The following is a 24,596-nucleotide window of genomic DNA, read 5'->3' on the forward strand; positions in this document are numbered from 1 at the left end:
ATCCAGCAAGGTCCTTCAAAAGCAGACCTGCTGAGAGCTGGGAATCACAACACATCTCTGTCCTCAGCTATCTTATCAGCAAATAATAACCAAGCTTTCCTTCTCATCTGGGCAGGATCCCAACTGCATCATGGGCTGCCCAGATGCCAGATAGCTCCAAGGGGGAGCAAATGAGGCTGCCCCTCCTCCGGTGACAGTCATGTGCCTGGACTATTGATGTAGGGACATACAACTTTTAGATGTTTGCATCATTTGTAAGGAAAGGTCATGGGCATTTGGCATTTGGCTACATCTCTGTCTCTTGAGAATCCTTGAAAAACTTATTTTAGTAGGGCAGTGGGTGAAGTGACTGGGACACACCTGCTCCAGCAGACAGGGGATACTTTAGAGACCAGGGAACAGCTTGGAGGAAAGAGAGCATCAGCAGCCTGTTACTCTTTTCTTCTTCCTTTTGGCTGAGTTTGTTCTTCACATTGTCACAGAACTTCAAGTCCAGGCAGGTCTTGGCGGGTCAACGTGTCAGGCTGAGGGGCACCCCTGTATCAGACGCCCTGTTCCCCTTGGGGGAGCTGCAGTGCCCTGCAGTGAGCATCCATCACACCTCTGAGGAGCCACGCTCCCACCACTGCCGGAAGCAAACAGCCAGAGGCTGCTGTTCTGCTGTGTTTTTCACAGCTCTTTGTGTTTTGCTGATGCTTCCCATGTTTTGTGCAAAATGTCCCAGTATTCCTCAAGGTAGCAATGCATTTCTTTGCCCAGTTCCACAGAAATGACAACTAAAATGTGTGTAAGCCTACGTAAAGCTGTTCTCCCCATTCCAAAGCATTTGAGCTGTTATGTTCAGTATGAAGCAGGTTCAACTCTGTTCCGGATTCTCTCTCCCCCTGCTGCATGCATGTATGGATACTGCCTGAGTGCCACTTTTCCTTACTCACAGATCCCAAATATCAAGTCAAGTCTCAATATCAAGTGAGAGTGGAAGGCAAAACAACCTAAGAAACTGCATCTTTTCCGAGTTACACCTCTGTAAATCCAGAGCGATTATGGGGGGATCAACCTGAATCAGCATCAGCAAATTTGCTCTTTGCACACAGAATGTTTGTCATAGTTGTTATTATTAAATGATGTCTTTATATTCCAGGTCTATTTTTAAAACAAAGGCAATGAAGTTTGGGCATCCAGTTCTATATATGGACACTCCAAATGGCATTGAAATGCCTCATGCATGTGTTTGGCTGAGTGTTGATTTGAGTGTCCAAATATGGACCTCAGAATGGGATATCTCACTTGGATAAGCATCCTTGCAAATTTGGCTCACAGCACTTATTTGAACAAAGCAAATTTATTTCTATCATTTAGCACGGAAAAAGCACAAATTGTTTTCATTTTGAGGGACATCCTTATTCACGGAATTGGGACACTCAAAAAACTGTCACGTGTAGTAGTTCTGAAAAAAAATAAAGCTCTCAAAATCATCTAAGACAACAGGAGAGGAAATTAATGCAGAGTGCTTGCAGTAGGCAGACCCCCTTTTATCACACGGGCAAAATTCTCGCTGACGGCAAGAATTCAGTGTTAGCAGAAGGGCCCATGCAGCTTGATCACAGCAAACTCCCCCTCTGCCCCAACAGTGTGAAGGGATGCACGCACGGCCAGCTGCCCCGAGACCCGAGTCAAAACCGCCTCTTCTCTGCTGATGGAGACAGTGTCTGCAGCCCAAAACCCCTTGTGAGCAAGAGCTGGAGCCATGGCTGTTGCACGCAGGAACCTTCCCCTGTATCTCCCAGTGCACAGGATTTTCTTTGTCTGGCTCCTTGATGGAGAGTTCTCCAGGAATGAGTTTGGCTTGGCTGTTAGGTCTTAGTGCTTAATAAATAATGTCAGCAGCAAGCGAGCACCGTTCTGCAAGTGTTTGCTGGGTTCCCGTTAATTGCAAAGGACCTTTACATCCTTTGTGTAATTCCATTCATTTTGTTGGCACCATGCAAGGGATGGATTTGGCCTCAGAAATAAAGCAGGTTTCTCTTGAATAATGTATTGTACCATTTGGTCTGCATTTTCCTCGAGGTTTATGTATATTTGGATATTCCCCCCCCACCCCCCCACCCCCCCCCTTATATGCAGCTGGAGATACTTTTTCAATAGCAAACAATGAACTGATTCAGCTGTCCAAAGCAGTTGTTCACATTCTGGATTTTGGGGTAAGATGTTAAGAAAGTATAAGGTGAGCAAATTCTCAGGAAAGCTAAGGTAAGTTTGTGATCACTGCAAACACGTGAAACCGGCTCTAGCCTAGATCGCTTTCTCTACCTCTGCTGTACTGATGAATTTTGACAAGCTGATTCCATTTCTAGAAAGGAAAACCAGTTCACCAGAGAGAAAGATTTCTCTAAAGAGTCTGTTGTTTTTCAGAAGGGTGAAAATGTGTGCTAACAATTCTGGACCACTGACAAAAGCAAAATCAATACACACGGCCTTCGTTTTACAGCCAAGTTCAGATGAATAAATAGAGATGCAGCAAGCTGTTTACCAGGGAGACAAGCTTTACTCTACGTGCCCTTCCAAGCAGGCACGCTTAGGCTGTTGTTGTTTGCCTTACATGGCTGGTTAATGAAATCAGTCAAATAGTTCCAGAGCTCACTGGACATTTCCAAGCCCTCCATCGTCAGCCGTGCTGGCTGTGCTGGCCCAGAGCTGGAAAGCAAACGCTATTGTGTGAGATAGCAGAGGTCTGGGGGCACTTGGGAGGAGCTTGGTCCTTTGAAGAACCTCTGATTCCAGGGGCAGTTCATGCACAGAAAAGCCCCATCCTCACAAAAGGCAGGCACAATACTCTCTGTACACTTCCCCAGAGGCAGCATGAGAAAATGGTGCTTGCACGCATCCTCTCGAAATCAATGAAGCTGCAGCCACTGCATCTATCCAGGGACCCTCTCCAGGATCAGGACCTAACTCTGCACTGTGCTAAGTGCAGGGTTTTTTCTCCCCATGCCTTAAACACTGCAGAAACTGAGAACTGTCAAGGGAGGCACGAAGATGGAAGGGACATAGATACAGCTTTCAAGAACAACTTACACGTATTTTTCTGTGGCTTCAGACTCAGGGGTCTTTTTGTCTGTGACCAGGCAGGTAGAGGAATGAATAACTGCATGCACAAAGAAGGGAAAAAAAAGAAAAATAAAACAACAGCACGTTTAAGTGCATTTTTTTTTCTTGGAGATTTATTTTGTTTTAATAAATCTGACACCAGTCAGGGAGAGAGAAAAGCGTTGCAAGACCAAAAGGAAAGCAGAGCACGCTGAGGGTGCTTCAGATTCTTGCTCTCTTGAAGATGTTTCATCAAAATGTCTTTGAGCTCTCTCCCTAGACTCAGGAGCTGTTGGATTCCCCCCACCCACCCCTTTTCCTTTTTGTTGGTTTTTTTTTTTTGTTTCTTTCTTTTTTTTTAAAAAGCGAGCTTACTCGCCCGGTGTGATTTCCAAGCTTTCGCAGCTCTAATAAATAAGGAGCACCTGTAAAACAGTAGCTTGACTTAAGTGAATCTGTACAAAGGAAAATATAGAAATACAGTATATACATAGTGCTCATAGTGCACCATCACTACAAGGCTCTGGTTCAACTGACTCTGCTGCCCTGCTCCCAAACACTGCTGACACACAGACTCCGATGCTGCAAACTACTCCTCTGTTCCCCACAGCAGCCTTATAGAAAAGGTGTACTCTGAACACTCAAGAGTGAACAATTGCTTTATTCGAGTTAGTAAACAGTTACACTGAATCACAAGGTGATCTGAATTTTTTTTTAAGTTTTTTTCTTTCTTTTTGATTTTTTGTGGGGTTTTTATGGGTTTTTGTATTTTTTTTTCTTTTATTTTTTTTTTTCTTTTTTATTTGTCAGAATGGGATACTCCACAACTCTCTTACCAATTCAGTGCCAGTATAACATGCTCTAGTGTACTTTTGGACTCTTGGCTACAACTGTACAAGTGCACACAAGTAAATTCTACCCTGTTATCCTCCACCCACTGATTGAGGATCAAATTGCACATTTCTCTTAACCATGACAGGAGAAAGCAAACAGTGAAACAGAATCATGGGGGATCTTTCTCACTTTACCCTTGTTTTCATTGGTTTGTCCATACCATTCTAATTATCATGAAAGGGCTATGCATATGGAGAGATTGTCTCACTGCCTTCCTGGATCACTGAAAACCATCAGGGTTGAAATTTCATCCAAGTCTTTCGTGACGCCCAGCAAATATTCCCCTCAGATTATTTTACACCTTGAGGGAATTTTGGTCTTTAGTTCAACACTCTTGCTCTGTTCCCAAATGGGGCGCTATTTAGGGGAATTTAAAGAGAAAGCTGAGAAGAATAAACATTTACTGAGTTCTCTTGGCATTCAGTCTCTGAAAAACCACAGTATAAACTATTCATGCTGCTTCTTACATCTGTCAAATCAAAAATTAAAAGCCATAAAAGTGTAACACTGAAAATATGGCATTAGAAAGGATAAAGGTGGCCTTTGTAAAAATAACAAGGAAGGTATATTAGCCAATAAAATATTCTAACTCTTCATTTAAAAGTGCATCATGGGTAGGACAGAGATGACTCTGAAGCGTTGCTACTCCAGTATTACCCCTTTCCCCCATCAAAACTTGAATAGGTCCAAAACCATACAATGCAAATCACGATTCTTAGTGTAGCAGCAAAACCACAGCAGTTTTTCAAAGGAAAAAAAAAAAAAAAATTAAAAAAAAATCCGTATCATTGCCCAGTCTCAAATATCTGAACTTCGAAGTCAGTGAGGGTAAAGTACCTATGTTGGTCCATGTGGTTTTTGAAACCCGGGTGAAAAATCCCCCCCAGCAAGAAACCAAGAGGAAAAAGCGTTCCGAGAGGAGAAGAGGGGTGGTCGCAGGAATGCTGAGCACGCTGTGTGGATCGATGGTGTGCTGTCTTCTGGGTCAAAGGCACCCGTGGGACCGAGACTTCTTGGAGGGGCTTCATGACAGGAAGCTGCTTTCTTTGCTGGACTTTCAGCCAGAGGGGGTGGTGAGCGGACCAGCTGGTGTCATTCGGTGGAGCGACGTGGTTTGCTCTGCTCCCTTTCTCCATGCAAGGTACCCTGTCAGCGAGCGCTCCTGCAAAGCAGACAAGCAGAGGGGGTCAGCGTGAGCAGCAGGAGGCTCACTGCAGCAGGCTGGGCACTGCCTGAGCTCACGGCACACACAGCCTCACGCTGGGCAGGCGGTCAGGCCGAGGAGCAAGCCCACTGCTCCGGCCTCGCCTGCCCCTCGTGCCCCAAGGGCCATCGGGGCACGCAGCCTCCAAGGTTGCTGGAGAGGAAGATGGAGGAATTTCTGTGATTAAAAAAAGCTGGAAACTGATGTAATTATAGTTCATTCTCAACAACACCCTGGCAGTCATAAGTTCCTGAGTCTTAGTGTTCCTAGGGGCTGCTGGGAGATACACCATTGCTTCGTGTGCTTCTACTTCCCTTGTCAGCCGGCCGTGTAAGCTACCTAGCAGGGATTGTCCCTTCTGTCGCCCTACACAGTGAGCTTTGGACTTTATCTCCTTGGATGGGATCTGCTGTCTCCTACAGATTTGGACTGAAACTCAGCAGTACTTATCAGCCTGAGTTTTGGTGCTCAGGCAGTTTTGGTGCTCAGGCAGTTTTGGGGCACATTTTCCTTCTCAGTCTGCTCCGCGATCTCCCCTTTACACTGGCTCCTCTGCAATCCCTCTCAACAATGTGCCTGTATCCCCTTGCCAAACCTCCACCCTCCTTAAAGCAGAGACTGGAAGGCACATGGAATATGTCGACCAGCATAAATTTCCATGGCATGGAGACCATGATATCCAGGTTAAGGAGTAACGTTTGTGCTTTCAGGCAATGCGCCCAGTGAGATGAGCTTCTTTGAGTGTACAGAGAGTTGTGAACAAGAACTAGACTGAGAACTGGGATGTATCCACCTACTAAGGTGGAGTATATGACTGCTTTCTGTCACATTTTTTGGCTCGGAGCCTTGGTGTAAAAAGGGAAAATTAAGCCTGTAATGTCTGTATGAAGCCTCACGCTGCTCTCTCTTTCCATACATCAACGGAAATGAATTCCCATCCCTCACTAACCAGTCTCAAGGTACATGGTACAGCACAGACCAATAAGGGATTAGTAAGGGAAGGCATTAAGAAGTTCAGTGGCTCTTGATGCTGTCTGCCCGGAGCAGTCATCTAGCTGTGTACACTCTGTCTATTTTCCCCTGGCGCAGATGGACTCCGTGTAACAGGGTGTGCAGAACGGCTGTAGGACCTTCCCTGTTGACTGGCTCATATGGCAATAATCCCGTTTGATGAATGCATCTTTGTAGCAATCAAATTACAAAATAAAACTCCGTATCAGGCATAGCATGCAAAGTTCTATAAAGAAATGAGAACACACTAGTCATCACTGTTTCAGAGTTCAGTGCCAGCACTAGCGTGCATGACCAGCACAATAAAGTCAGCTATTTATATCTCCCCCCAAAAACCCCAAATTACTTTTAAGGAGAGCGACATATGCTCTTCACCCTAGCTGAACCTGCCTTCAACACACACCAGATATTGCTGATCAGATAGAAAAATCGCATCAACCACAAAAGAATTTTCATCAGGGTAAAGCCATGGAGTTGAGCTTACGCGAGTTGTGCTGAGGTAAGCACACTGGGTTTTGCTGGCTTTCCAAAGTCAAGTAGGGCTGGGCTGATCCTGGGTTTGAAGACCACCTAGAAGTTAGAGGTCAGCTGTAGTTCAAACCCTGGAAACAGCATGGAAAAGATGAGGGAAGGCTCATTTCTGCCCTATTTTTAACATAGGGGGAAGGAGGATAACTCAACTGGATGATGACCCAGCTGAAGCAGGTGCCTTGGAGGTTCATTTATGTGGGCTCAGATAGTGATGCAATGCTTCCATGCAACAGGTGAGAGTTGCACTGGTGCCCTGTGTGACTGTTAGTCAAAACCTGAGCAACCAGCAGCTGTGACACAGGCTGCACGCACCCACACAGAGCTTCCTCTTCGGCTGATGCCTGACCTGAGGATTTAAATCCTTGCTCAGAAAAGCACGGAATTAGAGCATGGCAGGTCAATCTGGCAGCTCAGGCAAAGCCTCCCCACTCTTTGCTCCCTCTCTGCAATTACCCAGCTCTTTCCAGGTTCTGTTGCAGAGCTACAGCCCTTTGTCCTGTGGTGGGAAGCTTGGTCCTGCTTGGTAGACCCAAATGCTGGAAGTGTTCCTCATTTCCCTGCCCCTCCATGCTGAGGAGCTGGGGGGCTCAGCTGTGGGGACACGTCCTTCTTCTGCTGCCCCACATCCACGCACTGATCCCTGTGCATCTGCTCCCAGCACTGCCCCAGGAGCCAAGCATGGCAGCATGCTCCTGATGGCCACCAGAAAAAGCTGCTTTTATACAGTGTCCTCCCCAGCCATGTCCTGCTCCCTCAGAGGGACCGTGTCATTGACATGGCTTTGGACTCATACACACATCCAGACACACACACACACCGAGTTTTTTCCATGGTGGCTTCCCTGTCATTCCATGCCCCATTGAATATTTCTGTCTCCAGATTCACATCTTATTGTTCAGGAAAAATTAGAGACTGGGTGGGGAAGGCTGAAACAACCGTTGATGTGGACTGGCATGGCAGAGCTTCCATAATTTAGAACAGCACTTAATTCACCCAGACAATGAATGCTGATGTGCTAAAAGAGGCCTGCTTCATCTGGGACATGCATGGCCCTAGAGTAAAGGCACTGCAATTATTTTCTCAGGGAAACTGCTCTGAAGATAAACCACAAGAGTGCAGCTAAAGTCAGCATGGAAGCAAGCTCAGCCCTGGAAACACTCAGGAATCATCTGTTACTTGTAATAGTTCTGTAATTTTCTATTTTTTTTTTTTTCCAATTCTTAAAGCAGTTCAAGCTTCTTCATTAAAACCTTCCCCTTTGAATATTCTAAGATTTATCTTTCCATGAGCTAACGGAAGGGATGCCACATTGCAAAAGACAGGGAGGATTTTTAGCACAAATTGGAAAACAAGCTGAGTCTTTAAGCACCAACTCTGGATTTCAAAGATAGTGATTTCCTTCTGCTCTGACCTTGTAAGCTAAAGGTCCTCCTCAGCTTTGGGTCACCCGTGGAACTCAGGCTCTCCCTTCTACCGAAACATGAGCTGCAGTCTGAGCAAACATTGTGACTTTAGGCAATGCATTGGGGAAGAGCCCTGGGATTTGCCTTTTATGCCTAGGCAGAAGAAGTGGAAAGGACATCCCCAGCTCTAAGAATTGTTGCACCATGTTGTCCAGGCTGTTACTGACAGTGGGGGTGTCTCTGGTTTATATTTTTGGGCATTCTGAGGTATGTACATGGATGATGCAAAGAGGAAAATGCCGTCACGGTTCTGGACTTCTAATCTCTACACTGAAGTGCCCCTAGGGCAGACCACAGAGCCTGCCAGGGCCAGCCCCGATTTACACTGGCGTAATTGGTGTATCTCCACAACAACAAGCAGCCCCGTCTCCCCCAGTTAGTGCAGCACCTGGGTGTTTGCCAGCCTTGCAAGCAGTGTGCTTTGCCCCACCGGTGTGCAGATGTGGCAGAAGATATGATTTTCCTCTAGGAAAAAAAAAAAAAAAAAGCCAAATTTTCAACGAATTCTCCCATTCTAAGCTGGGATTAAGTTGAGATTTTGCAAGGTATTAAAAAAAAAAAAACAAACACTAAAAGGAACACCCCTTCCCCCCCAAAAAAAGGACCAAACCAAAAAACCAACCTGAACCAAACAAAAAAAACCCCAAACTGAAAAAATGAAAGTAAACCAAAATTTAGACAGTTTCTACTCTCCTTTCCTGAAAACAGGGAACCACTATGATGTGATAACCCTTCTTTAAACCTCCAATTTTGTCTGAATCAGATTAGTAGCTTCAACTTGTGTTTCAGCAGTCTCCTGTGGGCCTAAACCGCTATACCAAGGTGCTTCTCGATTTTCTCATTCAACTTGATCTCTCCAGTAAACCCAGTTAAGTGGCCAGGGAAAGGCAGTTTAACTGTTGATAGTGGTAAGGAGGATGGTGAGGATGGGTGTCCTGCTGAGCCACATCCTGTACCTCCCTGGGAGAGCCCTCCTCCTCACCTGGGCTACACCTGGGCCTGGCTTTTTAACCTGAAGTGTTATTGCGGGCCACAAAATTGTAACAATTACAATAACAAAACTTTCTGAAGCAGGAATGAACCTTCTTAGTGAAAAGTTTCAGCATCCTTTATCAGGAAGCAGTCAACATTTTCCCGTTTTCCCATGAACAACTCCACTGCCCATAACCATCCAGGACTGCATGCCTGGCACTGTCCCCATAGAGTTTCTCCCTGGTTTTCACAACCCTTGTTCCGGTTCTCTTCAGGCCTAAGCAAGAGCAGATGCAGCTCAGGTGGCAAAAATGTCATGTGGATTATCTTGTGGGAGAAAGAAGAGGAAAAACTCATCCACAACACATAAGGAGCAAGTGGGTAAGACCTGGCATAGATCTTAGTGCAATGCCAGGCACCTTAGGGCATCTCCCTTATCCTCAGCACTGAACTGGGCACTGAAAAACCTGCATTGGGCATTAGATTTTCTCTGTTTCTCACCCCAAGAAGAGAGGAACAATGTTTTTACCACCAAGATAAGCATTTCAGCAATAACTGGCAATCTGCTTCAAATAGAACTGAACTGGCATTTTAACTGATCTTTGAAATTTAGGGTCAGAATTCAAATTTTCAGTGACTTCGTCATGTATCTTTTCTAGTCATGTTCAAGATTCTCTCAACTGGAGAATTCCTGTGGGAAAGGGCTTTTTTTTCCTCCTCTTTTTGGATAAGGAACTTAGAAGAGGCAGCACAAGTGGTTCATGAAACCTTATAAATATTTGGAGCATAAGCAGGCGACACGAAGTTTTACATTTAACCACGTGGGCTCCAAATAAATAGCTGAAAATTGCTTTAACCATAGGTTTCAATATCAATCACCTGATGATGGGATGCAGATCTTTCCAGAGAGGTCGGAACTCCATAGTTATTTCACTCAACACTACCCAATCCCCAAACCCCCTATTTCTTAATTTATTTTTTTTTTTTAAATATCTGCTTTCACAGAAGATGATTAAATTACACAGCATGAAAGTCCAAAACTGGGACTGGAAGATGGAGCACAGCAGGGAGTATGGGTGTCCTCTCACCAAACACAGTTCAGCCTCTTTGCCTTTAGATAATTTGTTATTGAAGGTTGGCTCGAATTTAAGGCAGCAATGTTTCAGAAACACTTGGAAAAGCAAGCCAGCTGCAGGGCGGATATCATTACAAATTGAGACACATGTTGTACAGGAATACCATTCTTTTCAAATACCAAAGTTGTGTCTGGGGAAGTAAAGCCATGCAAAGGAGTCAGAGGCAGAATCTGTAACGTGCTGAGGGCCTTCAACTTGCATTAGAGGCACCAAGCACTGAGTGCACACAGTACTGAGCAGGATCAAGCCCAGATATTTAATCAGCTGTAATTTCCATGGTAGAAGCAAACATTAAATAGTTGAGGGTTCTGCAGCATGTTAGAGGTTAATTCGATTTACAGCTCTCATGAGATGATCACACACGTTCCCAAAGAAAACTTTCAGTCCTGTGAGTGCACTGCAGCTCATTATCAAAATAATGTAAATAAGGTCATGATTAGTAGGTCTCAGCTGTGAGGCTTTGACTGGTGGAAGGACCCAGAAACATGCTTACCTTTATGGGACCTAAAAATAGACAGGAGAGACTCAGTAGGTAATCTGGAAACAAAAATTGCTTCAGAAAGTCTTGCTTGCTACTGCCTGATTTCCTCCCATCTTCTTGCTCGAAGAGCTTCGTTTCTACTTTGCTTCAATCTTCCACTGTGTTTTTTAAACAATAATTTAATTTTATCCTAAAATATATGGCTCACTGCTTGAGTAGGTGCAACTTTTTCACAACCACAGTCCTCAGAAGTGTTTTCCTCCTTTCTCTCCCACTTTCAGGTATTGCTCGTAGTACTGTTAAATAGTTTATAAGCTCCTCACAGTTGTTTGGAGCTCACTGCCCTGCACTGAAGTTGGCCATCGTGTTTCAGGGTCAAGTTTCACAAAGGCTGTGAGGTGCTTAGCTCCTCATCAGATTTCAGTGGCAATCAGACACATACCATCCAGCATCTTGGCCCCTGCATGTCAAGGCAATCGATGTCTAGATGATGTTTTTACAAGTGTTTTTACAAGAGTCTGTTTTACTATGGTCTTTGTTGTTCGGGACTCTGTATTTAATTATGAGTTGTGCTTTCCTCCTCACCCCCATAAAATTTCCCTGCACCACTGACTTCAGCAGCTCAACAGCACAAGGACAGGCTGATGAAGAGTTCGAGTCTCCCCACAGGGCTGCTTCACACTTAACACTTCTCAGTGCAGCCAAACCTGCTTTGAACCAACTCAAATAAGAGGAGCATTTTAGACTTTACATGTATGAAAGTACCTGATCAGTCTTTAAAACCTGGCAAAGAATTATGAGCAACTCATTGTTTCAATATGAATGTGGGTTGTACCAACTTGGGGAATGGCATGGTGCTTATTTCAGTTCAAATTATTTTAATTTCATAAGACAATTTAATAATGGCAAGTAAGCACCAAAATTATCTCTGAAATCGGTGGTCTGAGCTCCTGGGAGCTGTCAGGTAGACTGCAGTCTGTAGGTGTCATAGGCTCTTCAGATTTCTGTGGGTCTGTCAATTGAACTGTGCCTTTTTTTGCTGTCAAGTTCTGGCCGTGTGTTTTGTTTGCCAACAGCCCTAGATGCTTATTACCTTTACAAATCAGTCCAGGTGGAGTTGTTTTCTAAACAGAGTTCAAGGATCAGATTTCGCATTTGAAACATGTGCCCTAGGAGGTTTTACAGAAAAGCAGGAGGAGCCCATCAGAAATCAGCACTTGCTCCTTCGATTCAAAGAGTGTGCAGTGATCTATGGCAGCGTACCACGAGCCTGCTATTTACTGCCACTGAGACGGAAGTTAGCACTCCCACACCCCGGCAGCAAGATGTGGGAGCTGAAAGCTACCCTGGAAGTATGTCATTTTATACTTCACTATTTTGAGAACCCTCTTTTCTTTTCTTTTCTTTTCCTTTTCTTTTCTTTTCTTTTCTTTTCTTTTCTTTTCTTTTCTTTTCTTTTCTTTTCTTTTCTTTTCTTTTCTTTTCTTTCCTTTCCTTTCCCTTTCCTTTCCTTTCCTTTCCTTTCCTTTCCTTTCCTTTCCTTTCCTTTCCTTTCCTTTCCTTTCCTTTCCTTTCCTTTCCTTTCCCTTTCCTTTCCTTTCCTTTCCTTTCCTTTTTTTTTTCCTGGGAAATCCTTTTTCTGATTTTATATACCTGAGAAGTTATACAGGCAATTTTGAAACATAAGATCACAATGCTAGAGTCAGGCAGCTCTCAAGGGCAAAGCTTCAGTTTCAAGCAAATGTGTTTAAGGCTTTGTGGTGTCTCTTCTCCCCCTTTGGATAAATGGAAAATTTCTGTAGGCTCATAAGAAGTCAGGTGAAGGAAAACTTCTGAAGCAGAAGAGTAGGTGTTAAGTGTATGAGTCCAATTACTCTGCTGATTTAAATTAGTTTGGCATCAGTGGAACTATATCCAGTTAAAATTAGCTAAGGCTCTGGCCCATACTACCGTGTCAACAAAGATGACTAGCATAGAAATGTGTTCAAATATAGAAAAACCGTTTTCAAGTATATCTTTAAGGTCAAATTTTGTCCTGATCATAGCAAGCTGGGCAGAGGTAAGAAAGTTGTTGGTAGATGGACACCACAGTGACAGAGGAGAGATAAAACCTCTTAGTCTAAAAAAAAAGGAGGTCAATAGCTATGCCCCTTGCCTCAGGAATCCAGACCAGAGCAGAAAATCTTGTGCTGACCATTACGGGCAGAGGAGTTCAAAGTGGGATATATATTACTTCTGAGTGTTCTGCATGCTGTATATTTTTAAGAGTACAATGCATGGACTAGACAGCTGAAGGTTTGGGCCTTTCACTCTGCAGAGGCTGACCCTAGGACATACAGGTTGGCTCTGTTGGTAGACATACACCTACTATTTCCATTACTTCTGGAAGAAATTCTGCTGTCACAAGCGGAAAAAAAAACTCCTTCCTTTCCTGACCCCTCTGTCCCCAGCATGGGATTACCCAACACATCCACATATATGCACACACAGAAGCTAGTTGTGAGTTTAGCATGTGCCACGTCATTTTCTCGTTTAGTTTAACGTAACTATCATGTTAAATCCAAGCAGACCTCAGTGTTTTCATTTCTTTGCTTTAGGAAACATTGACATCAAAGCTAGTGGGTTAAAACTGATCCCGCCAGGGCATAAAGCATGTAGGCAGGCAACACTAACACTGCTAATTTTAGAAACTCACATTGCTCAAACTTGAAAATATAACACTCAACAGAATATTCTTCCTAGCTTCATTCCTTTATCATAGCAGGACTTTGGCACTGAGACATCTTTTGATAGTTTTTCAAATTGCATCAAGCTAGAACAGCTTGACAGTCCACTTCCTGATGGAGAAACTAAACTTTAACATCGAGGATTATGTTGCTGATTAGCACTTTCAATAATCAAGTAATTGGTACATTAAATAATACAGAGACTGGCAACTTGCCTGAAAAGGTCACGCTTGCACTGATTCCTTTTTAGAGTCCGTGTTGCTGTTACATGAATTCAATCTGTCTGTCCAGAACTCTAGCGTAAAAATATTTGGCTAATTTCCTTCTTGACACACATTTTGATGGGAAATGAAATCCAGGAAAAGTTGTACATTAGGACAATATGTTCAGATTTTCCAGTTTGTGTAGGTGAGAAGCAAGAGAGAAAAAGACAACCGGCTGGACGTTTTTTCTCCCAGGTCAGTGTGGCCAGTGCTATCAATACAAACCTCCAAGGGCCCAAATCAACACATTTGTTAGTGCAGCTTCTATCCTCTTTGTAATTTATTAGAATTTCTATGAGGTTGGAGCCTCTCTTAAGGTAGCCTCCCCCCAGCTGTATTGCAGAAGATGAAAGGTTTTATTTCCCTGCTTCCCAAGACCTGGGCAGGATGAACTAACCCACGGGCATGGCAGAGGTCAGGGCTGCAGTGCAAGAGGCTACACTGATGTTCTCCTCCTTCCGTTGCCCCCTCTGCATGGACACAGACAGGCTCTGAGCCCTGCTCAGTCCTCACAGGCAGGGAGGGCAGAAATCTAAGGCAGAGCCCTTTTGCTCCCCCAGACTGGCTGTGACCAGCAATGCTGAAATAGTGAAAGAAGGGGTCTGCATGAAACCACAGAGTCCTCACCTCAAATCAATCCTCAAAACCACACAAATCACTTGTGCGTGCCTTGAGACGCTCAAAACCCACCCGCATTTCACTGAGGTACCCACTGGAATGAGATGGTTACCATGCTGTTTACTTCTGCAGAGTATTTGGAGTATCCTCTTTCCCTTGGAGCACATAAGGACCCTGGTGTCCCATATCTTCTGCACAGAGGCTCCTTTTCTTTTTCTGGTGGAAGAAGGGGATGAACACAGGCTAATAACCATCACCATGCCATGCTGTGCTACTGCACAAGCCCCAGAGGTACGGCAGACACCTAGGCTGGGCTTCTTAACTTCCAGACAAGTGGACATCTATGTCTGTGTCAGTCACCCTAAGTTTCCCTCCTTGCAGGCAGAAATAGGTGCTCCTAGGGCACAATTCATCTGAGCTGTCTTAGTTGTTGACTCTGGGATGAGCTCAGCTGTCTCTTTGAAGTGCCTGCTTCTCTAGGTTGATTTTAAAGAGAGTTTAGACAATTAGCTCAGCTGCATCCTTGTTACAGATGTCTATATTGGGTCAGATTAATCTTGTCTGGCAACCTGAAAACTTTCCTGTAGACGACCCTTACACCGAGGCAAAGTAATATGTAAAACTCAGGATGAAAGGGAAAATGGTTATTCCTGAGGATAATCACAGTAGTAGTTATTGACATTTAGAGAATAAAAAGGGCTGAGGACAGTAACTGAATGATAAAGAATCCTTGCCTTTCCAGTGCAGCTTGTCCAGTTTGCCCACTTTCTCTCTCAAATACTAACCATGAAGTCATGTCATGAATAATCACATCAACAGGCAAAAATACACAACTCGGTGAAGCCAGAACACTCTCTGAAGGTTTAAGCTCTGGCTTTCAATGATACTAAACTCCTCTTGGGACTGGGACCTTGAAGAGGCAGCATTGCTGCAGCCCGGATGGTCCAGGCAAGCAGAAATAGATGCTAAGAGCCAGCCTGTCTTTGACTACAGAGTAAGCACATAAATGTGCAAGTCTTCTAGCGCTCTCTTGAAATAAGCAGCTACGAGGAGCTTCAACGAGGTGGGAAAGGGAGGGTTAACAATGGCTCTCCTAAAATGTAATAAAAAGGATACAGTCAAATAGCAGCCTTCTCACTAGATCAAATCACTACCCCTAGGTAGAAGCATGCAAACATTCATGAGGAGAATCTTTCAAGCTCCAAAGGTAACACTGGGGTTTGCAACAAAGCTATCACTGCTGAGGGACAAACATTCCACGGGGGGATCCCCACTAATAGGACCTATGAGTGTGTAAATATTTTAAATTTTCATTTGACTTCTGATTTATTGTATATGCTGATTACTAGTCCAAGAATCTGATGGTTGTCCTCCCTCCTTATCAGTGTATCTTTTAAATGTGTCAGCACACGCTGAGAGCAAAGAATAATAGTTGTGTTCCACCAAAGAAAGTAAATAAATACTGCTGGTGATCAAGGGAAGTAATGTTCCCAGCCCTGCAACCAGCACAGGGAATGCAGTGTTAACAATCGAGGAGGGAGTCCTGACTATACCATGTATCTTTGATGGTGCAATTAGCCCACACTGATAGAGCAGGGAGATACTGCAATGGCCCAGATTACACAGCCTGCTGCTGTCTGTGGCTGTAGGTGCCAAACACCACTGCAGTCACTATATTTGTGCTACCAGGGACAGGGATTTACTGGAGGCTACAGCATATTCCATGGATTGTAATGAAATCTGGCATGTCACCAAGCCACATCCGGCGAACCATCAGTATTCTACTGCTCAACAGATTTCTTGCAACACCCACCATTTCCCCTTTTCCTGAAAGAACTTCTCTGTGCTTGTGAATCTAAATAAATTCCCTTACACTAGCTTTGTTAAGGAATATATTCAGTGCAGGTAGCTCAGTATGCAGCTGCAGTGTCAGCTGCAGGTTGAGCTCTGGGTGCCAGAAGCCCAAGCCTGAACACCAGGCAAGAGGATGGGAATAGGCACTGATCCTTTCCATAAAAAAGGACACAGAGTGACCAGACACTCACTCCCAACAACCGCCAGAATTTCCTGTGCTTAGACTGTGAGGGTATAAAAGGTAAAAAAGCCCAGGGGTTCCTTTGTTCTGGATCCCTGCTCAAAGGCATAAGCTCGAGCTGTTGTTTTGTTATTTGTTTATTGCACCATGTTGAAATTATTTTAAGGATTGGGATATCTGAGAACTCTGCTATGGAAAACCTGGGGTTGAGCCAGTGAGGAAACCTGGCCTGATTGTGTGAGTGTAGGATGTGTAGCTGTGGAGGGGCTTCTGTCCCAGCTCAGGTCGGACCAGAGTGACTGCCAGAGCCATTCTTGGATGGTCAGACAGGGAAGATTCGTTAGACAGTTTCTCACTCACAGGTTTGAAGCATCAGGCACGTAGTAGACTAAGAGTTTTACAAAGATGCTATGCTATCAGAGGGATTCAGTAGGCTGGAAACTGGAAACGAAGGATGAGAGGTTGCTGCACCTGGACCATTGCCCTTGAACAAGGCATGGAGGTTGGTGGAGTTACCTGTATCTCCTGCCTTGCTTTGCAAACCTACCAGGGGCCACAAACATACCAAGTGCAGGGCTGGGGCAAATCTCCACTGCTTTTCTAAGTCTGAGACTTGCACCAAAGGTAGACACCTCAGGTAGGGCAGTAAAGCCCCATGGCAGAGGTTTTGCTGCAATAAGCTATAGTGGGCAGGTCCCAAGCAGCAGGCAGTCCCTAAGCAACAACAGATGGGAAAGGAAAGCCCCTGGAGAGGAGTTCAATCTCAAGAGAACAGCTCAGTGGAAAGCCAGGGTGCAGTCTGGAGGCAGACCAAAGTAAGATGGTTGGAGGCGACCATTTGCTAAGTCCATTGGATCTGAGCTAGCAGGAAGCTGCTGGGTCATCCGGCTCTATGCTATGCTGCAGGGCAATTTCAGTCATCATGAAGGCTTGAGTTGCTGTGTAACTCAGCTGGAATAAGTAAGCAGATTAATGGCCCAGACCTATACCACATTCTAGGCAGAAAACCACTGACTTTGACATACACAGCACAATAACTTCACAGCCAGAACCATTACGATATGTTCTGTGAGCAAAAGTGTAATGAGGCTGCTGATGAATGGAGTACCGACAAGTACAGATGCAATGCAACACAAAAAACAAGACTAAAACACAAATACCAATAGTTTTCTGAAAGTGCTCATAAATTGGAATTTTTATCTTTTTGTTTCATAAAGGCCACATCCACATGAGTTTGACCTCGTACCTGAAAATACTGAATTCTATTTACACAGAAGGCAGTAGTGATTACACAAACCTTTACTTATTCTGATTTCGAATTCGGAGACACCTCCTTTTCAATGGTGGCTCCAGATCCTCTGGCCCTGTGCTGAGTATTGGCGTTGAGATAATGCACGGCGCAATAGCAGTCTTTTCTGCTGGTTTTGGCACAGGCTGGATCACGCAACCTGTCTTGGGCAGCATCCTCAAAGCATATGCATGGTCCTCGTCTGCTGGATTGTTAAGGTTAGGGTCCTGTTTGTCTCCCCCAGCCAGGGGCTCTTCCCCAGTCTTCTTGCCAGCATCTCCCTCAAGGTGGCAGTTTGACGCACAGTTGTTCTCCTTCACGGACTCCAGCTCGCTCACTGCCAGCTCCTCCGGGGGCTGGGGCTTTTTCGGCTCCTGGGGCGGCTCCGGGTTCTTGGAACCCTCTGTGCTCTTTGTGCCATTCACAATGACGTTGCACACCGCTGCACCAGCTTCCAGTCCCGGCGCGCCAGAGGCCAAGGAGACGGGACAGCAGTGAGCTCCGTCACTGCACGGTAACGTTTTTGAGTCAACTGGGCTGCAGTTGTCCCTGCAGTCACTGCAGTTCCTTTTGTCTGAGCTACCAAAAGCCAAATTTACAACACTGTTAGGTTCACGCTCAACTTTCACTTGGGCGTGCAGGGCCCTGTGGATGACATTGTGCAGCCTAGACCGGTGGCCTACTGTTAGGTCTATCACACCATCCTGTGGACCCTGTAGCACACTGGGGAAACCAAATTTACTGTTCACTGGACTACTAGGTCTGACAGTCAAATCAACAACTTCATTTTTACTGTGCTCCTGAAGCACTTTAGCTTGATTAAGGGACTGGCCTGAGCAGCTCGGTGATGAGTCAGAGGACTTGGACGATCCTTGCTTTGACTCTCGAGGGGATGAAGAGCTATTGGCTGGCTTTGCCCCAGGCGTCTCGCTGGAGGTACTCGGAATGAAGCTTTCACCGTTGCTGGAGAAGCCGTTGGGGGGTTTGGAGTCGTTGATGTGAGGGATGGGGATGGGGATGGGGATGGGAACGGGCAAAGGGACAATGACGGGATATGGCACTAGTAGAGTTGGGGGTGGCACCAGTGGGGCAAGGGATGGCAATCCAAAGTTCATCATCTGTGGCATAGGCATAGGGCCATTTGGCATCATGCTGACAGGGGGGAAGGGAAGACTGGGCAAAGGAGCTCCGGGAGGGGGAGGCGGCAACAAGCCGGGAGGATTCCCCGGCATGGTAGGTGTTGTGGGGGGATGGATATGGGGGGAAAGCATTGGCCTGTGCATGGGGCTGGAGGTGGGACCCATATTTCTGGGACCACCTGGTGGGGGACCAATTCCAGGAATCATTGGGTTTGACAGAGGGCTGTTAGGATTTGAGGCATGGTGAGGTGGCCCACGAATAAATGGTGGACGGATTTGCTGCATAATTTGCTGTTCCATGAATATGGGCAGAGGAACTGGCCCACGGTTTGTCATCACCATGGGAGGACTGCGAGGTGGGACACCAATTGGAGGCACAATGCTAGCAGGTGGCTGGACAGAAACTGGTGGAATATTTGGATTCTCACTGATGGGAATAGGTTTGGGAACTGGCGTGGGGATTTTAGTGACAGAGCAGTTGGCAGTGTCAGACGGAGAGGCAGTGGTAGACGCTGATGGTCCAGGGCCTTGAATTTGGCCAGCTGCAGACGCTGGGGATGGGGCTTTTCTCCGAGCATCTGCTAGCGGTATATTCCAAGAATCTGGAGTCAGCAGCTGCACCCCAGTGCCTTCTGCTTTATTTTCCACTGGAGGATGTAATGTACTGCACAGTCCAGCTGGAAGATTGGCCTGTGTCTCTTTGTAGAAAATGTCCATTTTGTACTGATTGAGACATTTTGCACTGCAGAACTGAAGCCTTCTTTCCCCGTCCCCAAAATCCAGATACTCTTTTGTGTGTCTTATGTGCTTACACCAGTCACATACCTACAACACAGTAATAAAATCAAATCAGGTAAGAAAAGCAATCTTCTCTTCATAGTGTTATTTTAAAAGTAATTTTTCAGTTGCTAAATACATTATTTTTCTAACAGAAAAAAAAAATGTTACATTTGTGAAAACGGCACCTTTTTTTTTTTTTTTTTCTTCCCCTCCAACATATTAATGAATTGAATGCCACTCCCTTTTCTGGCTCCTGTGATCTCAGTTCTACCTTATACGATGCATTATACATCTTAAACCCACAGCACAGGGAAGAATCCTCAGCTGGCATGAGCTGTTGTAACACACATATGTAAGTACGCAAAGTCCATATGAGTATGGCTGTGACTACTCCTTGGTGGTAATCTAAGCACACTTGTGCCATCTGAGATGCCATACTACACAAGGACTGTGAGAACTGGAAAAGGACTCAGAAAATTGCTGGATATGCATGCAAACCATTTTCTGCTAAACCGCAGCACACAGTAACATTCAGTATTCTACTAAGGGTATCAAATAATAAGTTGGAAAGAGTGTGATATTTCAAAATGGCATCACAAAGCAAAAAGCATCATTGATTCTTTGCCCTTTGTTCCAAGGAGAAACTTGGAAAGAGTCGGGATATTTGTGTAAGGTTCGAATAGTCCCAATTTGTGATGTTTCAGCAAGCTGGAATTATTTTCTGAGCTGTTTGCCCACTTTTGTGTACAAGGCACTTAGAGTAAAACTTCTTGGCAAGCAAGGACCTGTTTAGCAACTTCTCAAATACTACGGCAAAAAGTTTGCATTGCAGGCTCAATTTTGTTTTGTTTCTCTGCTTTCCATTTAATCCTTTTTTATGTTGCTATTGGTGTGGTGAAGACACAGCCAATTTTTTTAAAAAAATAAGGCTGCAGAACTAATTAAGCTGTGAAAGGTTTTCCCAGTTGTAAACCACTAGAAACCAAAGTTCAAAAAATAGTCATTCTAGGCTTCAGAATGCATTACTTCAGAGAAATTATTGTGATTTCATTAACACATTAATTTTGCAACACCAACAGCTCTCACAGATGGTGAAGACATGATCTACAATTCAAATATGACTCTTGTTTGCACAAATGCCTTTCCTTCATATGGCATTTTAAACAAGAATTAATATGAGTAATCTTGCCATAGCTATAAACAGATAAACAGATGTCAGATTTTTCAGTGCCTCACTTTTTTGACAGAATTTTACACACACAACCACCCCTCCCCCCCTCCCGATTTTTTGTCATTTACATTAGTTCTCAAAATACTCCACTGACAGTGATTCTTGGGGCTTTCTATCAGCATGTTGAGCCTATGACCATGTCATAATATATCCTGGTATTGTTTGTTCTGCCTTTTCCAAATAGTCCATATTAGCCTGTTTTGAAACGACTTCATCTTTTGTACATAGGAAAAAAATACACTAAAAACCCCAAAGAAGACTATGATTGTGAAAAGACTGCATTAAAAGGATAATTAATTTTAATAACTATTGGCCATATAAACAATTCAAAACAACATATGCTGGGCATCTGATTACCCATCTCATTTAACTCTCAGCTTTCCTTTAATATAAACAGTGGCGACATTCTTGAGTTTTCAGTAATATATCTTTAATGTATAGGCGCACACACACACACACACACACACACACACACTATATGCTGTGGCTATTGGCCCATTTAACTCCTTGACCTTTTGACCATCCCATCAGGTTGCTGCTTCCCTCCTGCTCCCCTCCTCATTCACACACACACATGCACACACTCCCTCTCTTTTTTCCCAACATTTAAATCAAGCGAAATAATTAACTGAGAAGTAGCAACTCCTAAGTCAGCCCTGAAGTTTGGGAATGCAGGACCTAGATTTTTAGCTTGGGCATGCAGGCACTGTGCCCCGTGAGATAAAGCAGAGAGGGTGCTGCTGCTGCTCGGTGCATGTGGCATCAGCAAGGGTGTATTTCCAGCATGGCGCCCCATTGCAAGAAAGGAAATTTCCCAGTGCAAACAAGTCCAGCCCTGCATTGAACACACAGTGATGGTGTCACACCCTAAAATATGTGGACAAAAAGGCTGTCAAACGCACAGAACTGTTGGGATAAATGCCTCCACTGCAGTGGTGCATGTATCCCCCCCCAAAAGTGGGGCAGATGGGAAAGCAGGAGTGCAGCAAGCACGGCAGAGTGGGCAATCCCACTTCCAACAGCTCCTGGATTTTATCAGGTATCAGCTCTCCGTCTGCTCCCCACAGGAAGGCTCAGCGCCATCACAGACCTTGCGCCTGTGAGCTTGTGCTGCAAACATTGCAAACACACAGCAGCGGGCACTGAACCATCCCACATATTTGGCACGGGTGTGGGTTTTGCCACCCACCTGGCAAGTCAGCACGCACGGTGGAACCATCCTATAATCAATCTCCTGGAGTTTTCTGGCTTGCCACTGCTTTCAAAGCAGACAAAAGCAGAATTTGTGAGCCTGCACCAGGAGGTAATAGGACACTATTTAACTCAGTGGAGCTGCTGAATTTACCTTAAAGTCATTTCTGAGCGAGAGCTCACTGCTGTAGCCACAAAATGCTATCTATTTTGCTTGTATGGAATCAGGATGCACCCAACCACACTCCTCCTGCTGCTTGCAGAGTATGCTCTTGCCCCAAGGGCTGGCATAGATGCAGAGAGTCTCCACATGTACCCCAGGAGCTGGAGAAAGAGGCACTAGGAGCTCCCAGATAGCTCCTGAGGCAGGCTGGGCCAGGATGAAGTCCACTCTGGCCCACCACCATCTATTTACAGTGGAAAGACAAGGAGGAGAGTTGCCTCAGAGGTATCTGCAGTAAAAAATGGAGGAGGACTTCAGGTGCAGCTGCAGGGAAGACTTGCATTTCCTTTGCGACAAGGAAGTAAACTACCTTGTAAGCCCGCTGCCAAAGAAGCGCCTGAGAAATATGAGAGAGTAAACCCTTATCTTCCTAGGAAGCACCCCATACATGACCTTAATTAAAGGGACTGAAAGAGAAATACAGCCCCACAAAAAATTGTGGCATCTTTTCTAATGATTTAATTTTATTAGTTAGCATTTGAAAAATTCACTGAAACCCTTCACTGTATTATTGCTGTATCGATTTGTTTGTCTCCAGTGGGCTCCTGTGTCTCTCCTGGCTAAACAAATATTTTCTCTTCCTCGGTAAAATATTTAGAAATCCTGCTTACAAATTCTCTACTGATTTCTCCAGTTTTCAATAACTCACTAAGGAACAAGAAACTCTGAAGCACGCCTGCCTCACTCACATATTGATCACAGACCCTTCTGTATATTTTATCACTAGATAAAATTAATTAAAGCCAGAGAAATAAAAGGCAGCAAATCTGTTCATCTGAATATGCTGCATAGACCAAATATTCAATAAATATCTCATTGATTTCATGCAATATCTCAAAGTGCTGAAGCTACAACATCAGTGAAAAATGTCCATATTCTACGTTCATGTATTTCATAATTTTCTTTTGTTTTCTTCTCATTCTTTTTTTTTTTTAAATTTACATAAGCAATCAGTCTGTGCTGCTTAGTTAAAATAAAAAGGTATAAAAATGTGGGACTCATATGCAGGTAATATGCAGGCAATATGACACCTCACAATACCATACTAAAAGGCTGAAAAAGAGTCTCTACAACAACGAGAAAATTACCGGAGGAGAAAAAATGTCACTTAAGAATTAATGAATCAAGTCTGTCTTACAGAATTGATCATTTAAGATGAGGTCAATGAATTTATGCTACAAATGGCTGTATCACTAGAGGTAATAAAATGGAGCAATATCATTCATTTTACATCTAACTAATGACATGCTCAGAGTAATTACAGATTTCTTCTAAAAGCCTACACTGATTAGTTCAGATGTGATAGGTGAAACATATATATCTCTCCATTCAATAAAATAACATTTTCTTATCTGTAGAACACACAACCGATGTCTTATTTTTTTAAGTATTTGCCTTCTGTACAGAACATCACTGTTCTTCACAACCAGCTCAGAATTTCACCGCTCATGTATTCCCTTCGCTTCCCTTTTCCCGCCTCATCCCTCCCCTTCATTGTACAACCAAGAGAAGAGGTAAACTGTTGCAGAGTGCTTGTTAATACTGCGCACTGGATTTGGTAGTGCTTACACATGGGAGCAGCTCCCTGGGCTTCAGCGGGATCAGTCACAAGCATTAATGCTGTAGGACCACATTTGCAGGGCCTGACCCAGCACCAGTGGAAAAACAATGAAGAGCCTCCTCTTTAACACAAGCCATCGGCTTTGGGTCTGCTGCTTAACACCGGCCCCTGCTCACCCTGGAGTCATCAAGAGCCTTGTTCCCAACCTCAACAGCAGCAGAGGCACAGACAGGGATTTTGGAAGGAACTGCCAAAGAAGAAATACCCAGGGAGAAAATAAATGCTGTGAGACTCAGTTACAGGCATTTCCTAGCGAATGCAGGCAAACCCACCGTTTTGTACATTTCCACCAACAGGAGGTTGGACAAGTAGTGGCGTCACTGACAATGAGCATGAAAATTTCCAAGATAGAGGGTCAAAACTTGCAAGGTGCTAACAGATCCCCTAATGCACCTTCATGTCCCTTGGAAAACACTTCTAGGACCGCTGCACACTTCACACCATGAATGCCAGAACATGAATCCTGAATGACAGAAAGATCAGTAATAAGATAATGGCCTATCTCATTCAGCTGTAACGCAACAACCCTCAAGAAGATTAAATTTACCTAACTGGGGCATATCCAAGGCTAAACAACAGAATGAACGTTCCTTCAGTACATTTAATGTATTTATATTTTGGTGGCGGGTTGCCAGTGTGCTACTTATAAGCTCAATGACTCGGTATCGTTTATCCGCTTTCCCGTGAAACACACAGCAATCT

The 24,596-nt window shown here is 44.5% G+C and overlaps 1 protein-coding gene across 2 annotated transcripts in view; it reads right to left on the reverse strand.

The window, feature by feature from the left end:
- Positions 1-17,718: 17,718 nt before the first annotated feature.
- SOBP (sine oculis binding protein homolog) overlaps positions 17,719-24,596 on the reverse strand; it is a 99,542-nt gene continuing 92,664 nt past the window's right edge. For both annotated transcript variants that reach the window (XM_040058314.2, XM_040058313.2), the window contains one exon: positions 17,719-19,673. In XM_040058314.2, coding sequence (XP_039914248.1) covers positions 17,721-19,673 — 1,953 coding nt within the window. In that variant the 3' untranslated portion in view covers positions 17,719-17,720. The remainder of the gene's footprint in view (positions 19,674-24,596) is intronic.

This window comes from Hirundo rustica, chromosome 3 (assembly GCF_015227805.2).
Source record: "Hirundo rustica isolate bHirRus1 chromosome 3, bHirRus1.pri.v3, whole genome shotgun sequence".
Taxonomy (NCBI): domain Eukaryota; kingdom Metazoa; phylum Chordata; class Aves; order Passeriformes; family Hirundinidae; genus Hirundo; species Hirundo rustica.